Raw genomic sequence first — 13,130 nt, 5'->3', positions numbered from 1 at the left:
TTTTCAAATTGGCCAGATTTTTCGGATCCAGCGTTTGCGTCTTTCGAGAGTCTTGGAAAGTAGCAAGATGCGCGGGTCCATGCGAATTATGAGACAGGGTACCGGTGAAGGATGCCACGCTTGGCGTCCAAGGTGGTTCTCTACCTGTATAACATGGAATGCGATATGCCATTTCAATTTTAAACGCAAGGAATTTAAAAAAACGATCAACAAAAGAAAAGTATAGAATCTCATCGTTTCGTTTTATGCCATTTAAATTCATCGAAAATGCAAACGTGCAAACGTTACGATATAAAGGCGTATTAAGTTTAAAGCGTTTTTCTTTTTATATTTACCGGGCCCTGCAGGGGCGTGCCCTCAGTAAAAGTCACTGGATTCTAGTGTCTTGCATTGTTTGCTCAGAGTCGCGTACTGGCCAGGTTGATCTCCGAGTCCAGAACGGTGCTCAGCTCGTCCACCCGTTGATTGCTGATTATGCTGAGACGATTTATGATCCCCGCCTGCTCCGTTCCCGTTAACACCCCCACCTCTGTAAATGGCGAGGAAGAACAAACCAAGTTGCAGCATTATCTTTGTTTTACATAATGACCAATAAGCTTATCTAAACATAAATCCAATTTCAATCACGCCTGCGAAACCGTCTATACATTATGTTTATATTAATAAGAGATTAGGATTACAAAGCGCGCTATACTAGTTTTTTAATGATATTATAAAAGCAATCAAAACTAATGTCCGCTAAGAAAAATATTAAATCTGTTCCAAAATATGCTATGCCTCGCGCAAAAACACTGAAATATTTAAATAATTAAAACATCAAATATAAAATCAAAACAATTTATATGATGCAATTATCACACTTTATCTCACGTATATTCGTTAAAAGCACGTACTAATATATAAAAATGATGATATAAATTCTTTTAATGATAGTAAAATTGCATGTATGATTAAAGCAACATCCAAAGTAGACGCACTGAACTTAATATGATATTTTAGCGCGATCTTTCATCGATCTTTTAATTCAATTAGCTAAACAAATTAAGGAGAATAAACTGAAAATCTCATGCACAAACTTTAGCATGCTCTCGTGCAGTTGACGTGCTCGAGCAGTCGCAGTAGCGTAGGACGGTGGGGGCGGCGTTAGCAAGAGAGGCTGCTTAATCGTATTATGAGTGCCAAGAGCATTCGAATTAAGCGTAGGGGCTGTAGGCGGGTACGACCCTTGGCCTCGAAGGGTCCGAGCTGCTATCGCTTGCGAGGCTGCCGACGGTGGTAAGTAAGGATCTTGCTCATCGACTTGATGGTAATCTCTTCTGGAACAAACGCATCACCGATTATGCCTCATCTAAGTCTATCCAGTGGATACCACAAGAGTTCTCTTAAAATAGAGCGTAAACAATCTCGTGGTATCTGCTGAAGCATGAAAAATAAAAAAACTTTATCGTAATTTTAATAATAAAATATAAAAATAAAATATCTTGAGATTCGCAGATATTAATTCCCATAAACATCAATATGCTTACCGTTTTCGTATATATATCCATGTATGCGAATCCACCCAAACCAATACAGTGAACAGAAGACCTGCGGCTAAACTGGCTATTAGCATAAAGCTCAATCCATACCTAAAACATATCGCAGAGAGAGCTATTATTGTAAGAAAGAATTTAAAAGCGTGTAAAATCTATGTATAAAATATTAACTTACAATCCCAAGTGACATAAACTCTTAGCGGCATGAACATATTGCTTGTGCAGAGGTTTACAGTCGAGTAATGTGGCCAAACCCGACACGAGTCTGTCTACGGTGTTAACATCCGTGGATAAGCTGCTGAGCTTTGGCTGAAGTTGCTGATCTTTAAATAGTTCTATCGCTAATCGAGTCACGCTGTTCAGATTATGCCTCATGTGGCCCACCGCGCGCTGTGCGTCCCGCAATCTCTGCGTGAATGGATTACTGCGCGTGTTCTCGCAATGCGTGTAGTATGAGAGTACCTCAGAGGCTAAAGTCGACGGTACGGTTCTGCTTAAATAACCGTCGGGCGATACGCAGAGATCACCTAGAGCTACAGAAGTGGCCAGGTATAAGGACGCCATAAGCCAAGAGACGATTACCGCAAATAAGCCGAATACGGAGAATCTGAAAAAATATTCTGTCAGAATGATTCGCTTTGACTTCACATCTGTAACGTTTATAGAAGACGTAATCTTTCTCGAATTTACAAATAATTAAGATTTTAAATATTTTACTCAAAAAATGTGTACGAGATAATCGAAAAAGAGATATCAGTATGACAGATTTATTTCCATTTTCAAAGAAACGTACGTTATGAGGACGCATCTAGAGTGTCGTGCAACACCGACCACTAGAACTACACAAAGGACAAGTAGAGCGCTCAAGACTGCCATAGTGATAGGCCATCTTAATTGCTCGATCTTCTCGCCCATTCCGATAGCGCCAGCGAGACTGATTCCACTCAAGGGCTTTCGTATTTCGAAACTCCGATTTACGGCGATGCTCGTGTTTTGCTTCATACCGTTAAGTGCCGCCAACAGCCAACCTAACATAGTTTTATTGCTGACCGGAGCATCAAATTCGTCACCGAGGGCGGTCAATTGCGGTTGTACTTTTTTCTTTAGAGTCGCTTCTATATTGTCAGTCTGCGAAGAAATGTATAATTATGACACACAGGTAAAGATATAACTTTTTTAGTTAATTATTTAAACTACATTGATATCAGCCAAGATTCTCAGTTTATATTTTCTCAAGAAAATCGTCTATTAAATATTGAAAGAAAATTTTAATCTAATATTATATCGTCAAAAAAATAATGTAATTTAAATTTGTAAAATACAAATATATGTCACGAAATTTTATTTTTTCATATAAGAATTAAAAATAGCTAATATTAAAACAACTAATTATTCAACATTTATATTTTTATCAAAATATTTTATTATTGCATTATTATGATAAACAAAATTTTATTATTAGGATAAAACAAAATATAACTGCACTGCGCAAGAATCAGACCTGATTTCTGACGCCCATGAGGATTCCATCGACATTCTTCGCCGCAGCTACTAGTTGCACTAAACCGTTATGAACGTCGTCGTTGCCGTAAAGACCAACGGCAACTGCTCCACTGCAGAGTAATGCCAGGATGGCCAGGGAACATTTCAGCGCGGTTATCGACTTCTTGGGGCGCGGCCTCCGGTCGCAGCATCTCGTTACCAAATAAACCAGCAATACCAGCAACGTTAAGATCAACCAGGCTGCAGGAATACTTCCTAATATCCCGAGGCTCTGAAAAAGTTGCATCCAATTATGGCCTTTTGCCTTTTTTCCTCGTAATTTCGCATATATAATATATTTTTTATTTAAAAAAGCTGACTTTTTAATATAAAATATATAATTTTAGATATGTAAAAGTCATTCATTGATTTTTATAAAGTTTACAAAAAAATAAATTATAAGTCTTTATATTGATTACGAAATAAAAATTCTTTAAAAATTAATAGTTAGTTTAAAATTTAATTAAGAAAGGGACTGTTCTTTCTCTTATCCTTATATTTTTGGGCCTCGAGAAGTTTCAGTTACGAACATACTATCCAAATAAACAACGTCCAAAAATTGGAATCATGCCAAGATTTGTTCATTTCCTCTACTGAAAGATGATCGCATATCAATAGCGTTATCATCATCGTATATCGTCAAGGATTGCATTATGACACTATTTCGGACGCATTTTTCTTCGTATTTACTTTGTGCGCAAACTACGCTTAAGACGAGACTCGTAACTTTCATCGCTCCTCCTTTTTCAGATCTTTTTTCCCATGATATCTATCTCGTTCCTCGGCGATTTTTAACTTGGCCGATCCACCCTGCTGAGGAGGCGTGACGGAAACGTGCGCCGAGACTAAGTTTCAAAGTCGACCTGGGTGTCTCGTTCCATGAATTCGACCACTTCGATGGGAAAGACGTGACTGAAAAAAAGGGGACGACGAGGGAAAGAGAGAAAAGAAGAGAAAGCGACATGATTGCGGAAACGTGGTGGAGGAACCGAGGGTAATATGACGGGATACACCCGTGGTCCGACGTGGTCCCGAGCATGTTAGAGCAGTCCGCTCGCGAGTTACCCCCGAGGCGCGCATTATGCGAAAGCCTTTGTGCATTGTTTGAGCTTTCCCAGCCATTGTGCTTTCCTACAGTTACACGCGGCCCGGATTCTTGCGCGCTCACGCTCGCGGCATCCACCTGCTCGTCGTCGTATTTTTTCGGTCCTTTTTTTTTTCTTTCTTCGCCGGCTTCTCGTTCCCCTTTTTCCCTTCTCTTTTTTTTCATATCCTCGCCGTGTTACGTTTGCGACCCGTCGCCGACTGCCTTCTTGTGGACACGTGAATCGTTTCTTTTCTCTTTCTCCCCTTGCGCTATGTAAAAGAATACGGATCGGTACATACGAATCTTCTTCTCTCGCCCAATTTCGTTTCTAGATATGTTTCTTTCCTGAATTTCCATCCGTTCATCGATGTATCGAATCAATATCGCAAATTTATGATCAACTGAGTACAATAATCCATAGCGACTCCGTAGTGGTGAAAAGGATATTCCCCGGAACATCCGCGTCGAGAAATTCTGATTTTGCAACATCGAGATATTAACAATTGGAAATAGCGAGTATTACCAAAACAGGATTCTCAATTAATGTATATCCGCTTATATAAAATGTAAACTTAAATATAAAGCAAACTGCAAAATATATTAAACATTGAGGATTAAGAGAACTCGATATTAGAGAGAAAGAACATTCAATCTTTATCGGGGAAAGAGGTTGCATTTCAAATATTTATATCAATTATATGTATTCGAAGTACATCGTCCAGCATGATTGAAAATAAACCGAGGATGCTGATATCTCCCAAGAGAAGATTTCAACCAGCGTACACACACTCACATCGATTCGAATAAAATATTTATCTTGAAACGCTCTTCTCTTGGTATCTCGGGGTTCGTACGCGAAATCCGAATTCTCTCACCGGGAGCAATTCGTTTATCGATCCACGGGAAAGACTTAAAGGCTCAGGTCGCGCGCGCTTGATTAATCGGGGACGCACTTTGTTTTAAATATTTAAATCAACGAGATCGGTTCGCGCACGGGACGCCGTTTGAAAATTGGGGTAGAGGGATATCCGAGAGGGAATTCCCGATAATAAAATTGCGGGAAAAAAGTTAAATTGAGAATTTATATATCCGGGAATACCATCCCTACCTCCAAATAGATTTCGGAATGCGGATTGAACGTATTATTGACCGAATGTAGAGAGACGTTCAGATGCGGCAGACTATGAAAGATCCTCGCGTATTGTGGTACCGTGTACTGCTCCGGAAGCTGCTGACCGCCCGCCATTTTGCAGAATCCTTATCTGCCAAAAACCCTTGTCGAAACGTCCCTCCTACTCGTCAAGACATGCTACGCGCGAGCGCTGTAATTAAAAAAATCCAAAATTAGTATGGTGCGAGAATATTCAGAAAAATCGATATTTATATGTGTGGGCAAAAAGTTAAATCGAGAATATTTTTATATCCGGGAGTACCATCTCTATCTCCAAATAAATGTTGTAACGTCCGCGTAAGGAAATACTACAAATAGAATCTGGATTTTGTGTTAATTGACATTTTACGTTTATACAATTATATAATATAAATATGTATTATATGAATATATGTATTACATATAATTCATTAATACGTATTATATTTTTTTATACACTATATACATTACATAATTCATTACTCTATATATTTTTAATTCGATATTTAAAAATCCTGCATGAAAAAAAAAAAGCGAGCGTTAAAATCTGTTATTAAAAGCGATAACGTATGAAATCTTTACAATTAAAAAAAAAAAAAAAAACACTAAAATAAATATCAAAAATAATACATTTAACTTTATCTTTTCATAAACTTGAAAAAGTGAGTTATTTCTTCGGAGAGTGAATATTTTACTATATTTGATAAATATATTATCAGATCTAACATTCTAATAAAATAAAAATGTCTCATATAATTAAGAATAATTACTCTCAAACATTGTAACACATTAATACACAATTTCAATCATTCTTCATTTAAATTAAAACACAAAGTAATTTAGATATTAATTTTTTGATTCTCAGAGTGATCTTATAAATAAATTAAAAAATTAATTTATGGAATAGAAAAAAATAGAATTAGCATTCGCGTTTAGTTTCTTTCAGTTGATTTACAATTAATCCCCATTAACTTCTCGCAATATTTCTATATAGTTTATCGAAAAAAATTACTCGCAATAAAATATCAAATTTTCTAAAAAGCCTCATCGAGAGTTTTAATTTGATTATCGTTTCGTATTAGCATACCGTGCTCTTTCGTTGTGAGTCATGATTCAATCTCGGCTAAATACGTCGACGTCACTCAATGTCGCAAAACGTTTTACCGTGGTGATTCAACTCTTCCGTAGTGGAATCAACGCGCGCTTAATTAATGAAGTCTGTGCCAGTCAGCTCTCCATCTCTCTCGCTTCATTGACATCGCTAAAGCGCGCCGAAAGGATTTCTGAGATGCTTTTTAGTCCTCAAATCGACTGAAATGAATTTAATGGGTCCAAAAAACGGTGATATACTATTATCTCTTAAAAACTTCTGCAAAACTTAAATGTTTGAAAAATTAATCTATCTCTATTATTGTACAGGGTGTCCCCAATTTAAATGGCAAAACTTCAAGAGCGTGTAGGGGACCGAAAAACTAAGACAAGAAGCCCTTTAGAGGTTTGCTCGTTTTTGCTCCATTTTAGAGAAAATCGCAAAAATTCAATTTCTCGTTATCAGTTGCTTTCTTGAGTCGATTGGCACCGAATAAACTTTCTGCTTCAAGGTTCCTTACATATGTAAACACTTGATGTTATTCTTTACGGTGCCAATCAATTCAAGAGAGCAATTAAGAGACCGAATCATAGATCCAGTACACCAAATATCACTAGAACAATGTCTAGCTGCAATTAATGAGGTCAGTGCTAGGTGTAATGCTTGCATTGCTGCAAGAGGGCAACATTTTGAACAATATCTGTATTAAATAGATGATAATATAAATAAAATGTAAATAAATAAATAAAAAGACGAAAACTTGTTTTGTTTCTTTTTTTGTGATTTTCTCCAAAATGGAGCAAAAACGAGCAAACCTCTAAAGGACTTTCCGTCTTAGCTTTTCGGTCCCCTACACGCTCCTGAAGTTTTGCCATTTAAATTGGGGACACTCTGTATATATGTTTACATTAAATTAAGAAAAATGAACTTGAAATTATATTAATAATGTAACGTATAACAAATTATGATATGTAAAAAGCTGAGAAATAAGATGGCATTATTTTCTAAATTAATAATCTGTTGATTAGAAAATAATTTTTTAACGATAATAATAAACTCTAAAAGAGATATTTATATACATATAAAAAGAAACGTAATTTTTTTATCTCCTCTGTTCTTTAAGAATTTAAAAGCACTTATTGTATACATAAAGAAAAAACTGTGTTATTATTTTTTACAGTCTGGATAAAAAAAAAATTAAAAAATTTAACTTACAGGATAAATTGTCAAATTTGAAAAAGAATACAAAAAAGTCAATAAAACGAAAATATATATTCGATATCTTGTGTTATTACACGAGTTCGTTGATAAATTAATAGCGAATATGTGTGGATGTGTACCTACATATTTTCGTCGATTAAATAAATAAAATATTTACGTACAAGGAAGGTGGAATTTCGTTCGATGTATTCCCGTAATAGAACTGTGAGAATTAATTTGCTATATATATATGAAAGCCTGTTCGAATGTTATAGTGTTAAATACGATGTGTGTAACGGTCTCTTCGCCGACCGATTAGCAGCACTTTATATACGCCACATTCTATATTGAACTCCTGTAGACGAGCAACAAATATCTATCATCGTAATAAATATATCCGCGGATCGATAAAGTGCAATGTACACATACGGTTTATTAACCTACTTTCCTTATTCCATTCTATCCTTGAAGCGTATGCATCGTACACTGCACAGCACGCTTCTCTCAATATACTCGATATGATACATTCAAACGAGGAAATCCATAATATTACGTGTCTTTCATTTCCACAATGACCTGAAAATACACGCGACGAACGCTTCCTTGTTCCTTAAAAAAAAAAAAAAAAAAAAGAGTTTCAATAAAAAAAGAAAGTCTCTCCGATTATTAATGCAAAAAAGTGATCAATACAAAATAAAATTTTTAATTAAATAAATATAGATGCAATAATTCGTCAAAATAATTGGCTCTACGATCTTGCAATAAATGCAAATAATCGTAATCGATTTGAAGCAAATGAGTCACTATTAAATATTTCATTGCGCAAAAATCACGAGTGATTCCGTCAGCCGACAATGTTCTATTTTATCGAGTTTAACGTATAATATCCGATCGTAGAGAAATCTTTTCATATTCCATTTTACCGTCACCGCCGAAGCCGGAGCGGTTATTCATTCTCGGTCCGATAAAAACGGCAATTTTATCGCTATGAGCCGCGAGAAGCCGCGAAAGCTATTCGCAACGGAGACTCGAATATCGGTGCGCGTCCATATTTTTACTCACCGCATGCGTATGACACATGCGTGCGTCAACGTATATAAGCCGTAAGAAATAAAATCATCGCCAATCGCGTTGTGGTTTTAAATGAAGATTATTACACGATCGTCCGCACCTGTGTCTCTTGTCATGCTTGACTTGCATCGTCACTCTTTTACTTCTGCCTTTTTATTTATTTATTTTTTAGAAGCGTGTGCATCGTTCGTTTCCGAACATGGAATGAATTTATTTCATTTTTAGCGTGAAAAATTTGAACACTAATAAATAAGATACCAGAAGAGAGGGTTCTACAGTTCCATGTTATTTTAAATTTAATCAATTTTCTCTCTCTCTCTCTCTCTCTGCGCTTTCTGTTCGATTTAACGTAATTATAATTAATGTTGTTATTACGTAACTGCATAATTAACATAATTATTATAATTAGCAACAGCTTCGTTCGACATATGTATTTACATAAACTTTACGAGTCAATACCGTAATTTCAAAATTAAAAAATTCAATTGAAAACCAATTGTTATCAACTGTGTTGACCTGTGTAATAATTAAGTATAAAGGAAAGTTAAAAGGATGATTAAAGTTAGATAATAAAAACATAATTATTATATAATTATTATATATAATTATATATTTTAAAATATAAAAGCTATTAGTTATAATAAATGGTCTGTACAATACTCGTTTTATATACACATTTGTTTGATTAAAATGATTTAAATAAAAGATAATTTGTATAAATATATATATATAATTTGCAGTAATTTCAAATATTTAAAAGTATATTTTTTCAGTCATATATAAAAAATTGTGTAAGTCTGGATACAATGAAAAATAGAAATTTACTTAATAAAATCCACAGTTTCTAGGCTTAATATTTTTCTTTAGAATAAAGCAACGAATTGAATCGGTTATTATAGAACTACGTTCACGTCATCTACATTTTTTTGCAGCTTTTACTCTTTTTCTTTCCTCTCGAGTTGTTCACTACGCCTGCGTTTCGTTCTATATGCATAAAATGTAGAGTGTGCATGTGTAACGCGAACGGAGGTACCTAATAATATCGAGTGAAGGAAAGACCGCGTTGTGTTTTGTCACGAGAGATAAATGTAAAAAAAGAATTTTTTGAAGTTTTAAAAATAAGAGGGAACCGACATATATTGTTAACAATTATTATACCATTTTGTTAATATTTCAAGAGCTTTTTTTTCGCCAGATACGTTATTGTGTATAAATTTACGATGCATTTATGAATAAATTTAACGGAACGCTCTTGTTTTCGCGCTTGCCTCGGTCTAACAATAAATAAGATACATCGTTTTCGCGAAGAGGTATCGAGTATCTTAATAAGATTGTAGTATCTTGGATTAGCCTTTTTGGCATTAAAAACGGTAAGCAACCGTGCCTGTTGCCGGCCAGAGCGTATCGTGAATCGCGAATTGCGCGCGCAAAAAGTCATCGACCGATCTTCCACAGTCGTTTAATATCGCGACATGCAACCGCTAGCGATCGATCGATTATAACGCGACCATAACGTTGTCTACAGAGCCGCGCGATGTCTTTGGAAGATATCCGAGACGAACGAGATTTCTCGAGACGAGAACGATCTCGCATACGGTTTTCGCACGCTTGTCACTTTGGAGAGATTGACGCGAGACCCCGTGTATCTCGATCACGTGTTTTCTGCGCCGCGAGATCAAAGAGATCAAAGAGCGATTCGCGCCGAAAAAAAAAAAAAAAAAAATCTCGCATTTCGAGATTAATTCACGTATTCACCTGGAGAGAAATGATGAGAACTGATAAGAGCGACTGATAACGCGAAATTTCTAAATTTCGGTATCTTTTGCAAAGTCTACATGTACCTTATGTAATACATTACAACATATTATATCATATTATTTCTCGATATCGCAAAGTTAATGATATACAGGGTAAAGACCATAACAACGCTTAAGGGTAAATCCTTGAAATCATTTGGAGATGATTTTTCCTCAGTGAAAATATCGAGAGAGGTCATCATTTTTTGCAAGTTTTCAAATTTTTCCAAGTTTTTTCCATCATTTTTGTAACTAACAATAAGCCTTAAATTAAAATTCTCTCTCTCTATTAAAGTAAACTCTATCTAAAATTAACTAAAGAATGTAGTTTTAACTCTCTATAAAGTTTAGTTTGCAAAAGGCCCTTCTTTTTTAATCGCTTATAACACGGAAATGAGATTGATCTGAATCATCTTTAAATGATCTCAAGAGTTACCCTTAAACGTTGTTACGGTCTTTATGGGATACCCTGTATATAAATTGATGAACAATAAATTTTAAGAATAATGCTTTTTAATTTTTAAATATGTAAAGTACATAAAATTTCTGCATGAAACATGGCAAATAAATCTTTTTTTTATGAAATAAATATTGTTCGGACACAGATTTTTCTGAAATTTTTAAAATTTGAAAAACTGATATATAAAGTTGAAAACTGTCTTCTATCCAATTAATGTTGGCACGTTTATTCTAACGATTAAACGCTCCGAAAAAATTGGAATTTTGAATCATTCCCGGAAAAATAACACGCACACATGTATGCGTGCGCGCGCGCGTGTCTTTATTAAAATTTTATCGGAACTTGCTTGACAGACGTCAAAGTATCGATACACGTGATTTTTCACACGAATGACGCATTCCCCTAGATCTCTCGATGTTTTCGACCGTCGAACCCGGGTGCACGCTATCGCACGCTAAAAAGTCATCGACCTATCGTGTAATCGCGTTGGCCTGCTCCGTTAACATCCGCCACCTTCGATATCAAGCTTCGTGCTCGTCGTCATCGTGAGGAAGACGGACGAAGACTCGTTCGATACTCTCGTAGGGACGAGTTGTCCGTCATCCACGTCCACTCGCGAACGCGAGACGAGGAAGCTTCTCTCCCGTTCGGGGAAAAAAAAACGTCGGTCTCTCTCTCTCTCTCTCTCTTTGCTTTTGTTCGATCGGCCCCGGCGACGATTTTACGAGCGTCCGGCTTTTATACGGGATACTCGGCCCACGCTACGCAACATCTGGCGAGATCTCTTCGGTTCCGGGAGAGCCTGCGAGACGAAATCCAGCCCCCATGTACTCCATCCGACAGCCTCTTGTTCAACCTCTCTCTCTCTCTCTCTCTCTCTGCGCGCGTGCGCGCTCGTTCTCTCACATACGTACACACGCACACAGCCGATGCGTCCCAAGTCGTGTAATGTATTCTTGCACCCACACTCTGTCGCCCCCAGTGTATACCGTGTATCGATCCCCGAGAGTACATGCGAAGACGACAGTGAGCGCCATCAGGCTCCTTTATTTCCTTCCACTCTTTCCCATTATGTATATATGTATATATATATATATATATATATATATACACTTCTCTGTCTCTCTTTCTCTTTCCTTCTGTATATATACTATATATATATCATATATATATATCATCTCCTTTTTCTCGCGTTCTTGCTTATCTCGAGAATGGAGAGGCGCTGCCTTTGTTGCGTACGCGACGACGTACTACAGTGTTACTCCGGAGCACATTTTACGACACGGGGTATAAGGCGGTACAATGCACATAGGGCGAGTCCGCGAGAGCATGTCTCTCACCGGCGATTACCTCTCGCGTGACAGAATACGCGACACGAGATAAATTCCTCGTCCCTCATCATCTCTTAATCGAGACGACGAGTCCGCGAGTTATACGCGCGCGTAAAAAAAAACGAATTCTTACCTCGATGTTTTCTTAGTGACAAGCCCGTACGCTCGCGTACGACGAAACGCGATCAACGACATACAACGCGCGTACACCCCCGACGAAGGCCCGAGCTCGACTGACGAAGAAGGGAAGGGGTGGGGCGGCGTCGCGGCCAGTCGGTCCCCCCTCTATTCCTTCCTCCTCTACACCCCCTCCCACACCTCTCCATCCTACTGCACTTGCGCATGATTTCAAGGATTTCCGCTCGTAGATCCGTTCGAGCTTCGCACTTTCGTTTGCATTCAAAACGAGATAGATGCATTCGAGAGGAAGAACAAAGGTGTAGAAAGTGCATGCTTTAACGAACAGATACCGTGCGTGCGTAAATGGCGCGAATAATGCATGAATGGGGGGGGGGGGGTAGAAGGAGGTCTAGAGTTCAAAGAAACCTGATGATAACTATGCCAGCATTTTTATTTCATCGATCATTAAATTCCTCCTCCCCCTTTTATCCTTTTTTAAAAAGTCACGTTGCAAAGTATAAATCAAATACATGTGTTGTCAGCACTGATCGGTAAAACATCCAACTCCATCTAGTTGTCAACGCATTAATATAGTTAACATAATACTGTCGATACGTCAGATATGCGGAAGAATAAACGTACGTAAAAAAAGAGCTTATATATAACTTTAAAAAATTTTCTTAACTGCATTGTGAAAAATGTGAAATGCATATATATAATCTAATAAATTAAAATTTGACACTTAAAT

At 37.0% G+C, this 13,130-nt stretch overlaps 1 protein-coding gene across 4 annotated transcripts; it reads right to left on the bottom strand.

The window, feature by feature from the left end:
• Positions 1 to 55: 55 nt before the first annotated feature.
• On the bottom strand, positions 56 to 12,737 carry Tty (tweety). 4 transcript variants are annotated; one of them, XM_070299510.1, is made up of 10 exons: positions 7,787 to 8,047; positions 6,402 to 6,625; positions 5,273 to 5,486; positions 3,037 to 3,309; positions 2,329 to 2,663; positions 1,711 to 2,142; positions 1,527 to 1,628; positions 1,077 to 1,316; positions 336 to 529; positions 56 to 144 (listed from the first exon to the last, which is right to left on the bottom strand). In XM_070299510.1, exons 3-9 carry the CDS (start codon positions 5,408 to 5,410, stop codon positions 358 to 360), a joined length of 1,692 nt encoding a protein of 563 aa, XP_070155611.1. In that variant the 5' UTR covers positions 5,411 to 5,486; positions 6,402 to 6,625; positions 7,787 to 8,047; the 3' UTR covers positions 56 to 144; positions 336 to 357. The 4 variants fall into 4 exon arrangements, with proteins under 4 accessions (XP_070155611.1, XP_070155613.1, XP_070155610.1 ...); XM_070299512.1 differs by lacking the exons at positions 6,402 to 6,625; positions 7,787 to 8,047 and adding an exon at positions 12,396 to 12,737 and having other exon boundaries at positions 1,224 to 1,316; XM_070299509.1 differs by lacking the exons at positions 6,402 to 6,625; positions 7,787 to 8,047 and adding an exon at positions 12,396 to 12,736.
• Between the last annotated feature and the right edge of the window lie 393 nt (positions 12,738 to 13,130).

The sequence above is a fragment of the Polyergus mexicanus genome, unplaced genomic scaffold (assembly GCF_030449975.1).
Source record: "Polyergus mexicanus isolate NDT 795.1 unplaced genomic scaffold, iyPolMexi1.0 SCAF_7, whole genome shotgun sequence".
In the NCBI taxonomy this organism is placed as follows: Eukaryota; Metazoa; Arthropoda; class Insecta; order Hymenoptera; family Formicidae; genus Polyergus; species Polyergus mexicanus.
The sequence above is the reverse complement of the archived record's forward strand: the minus strand, read 5'-3'. Positions and strand labels throughout refer to the sequence as shown.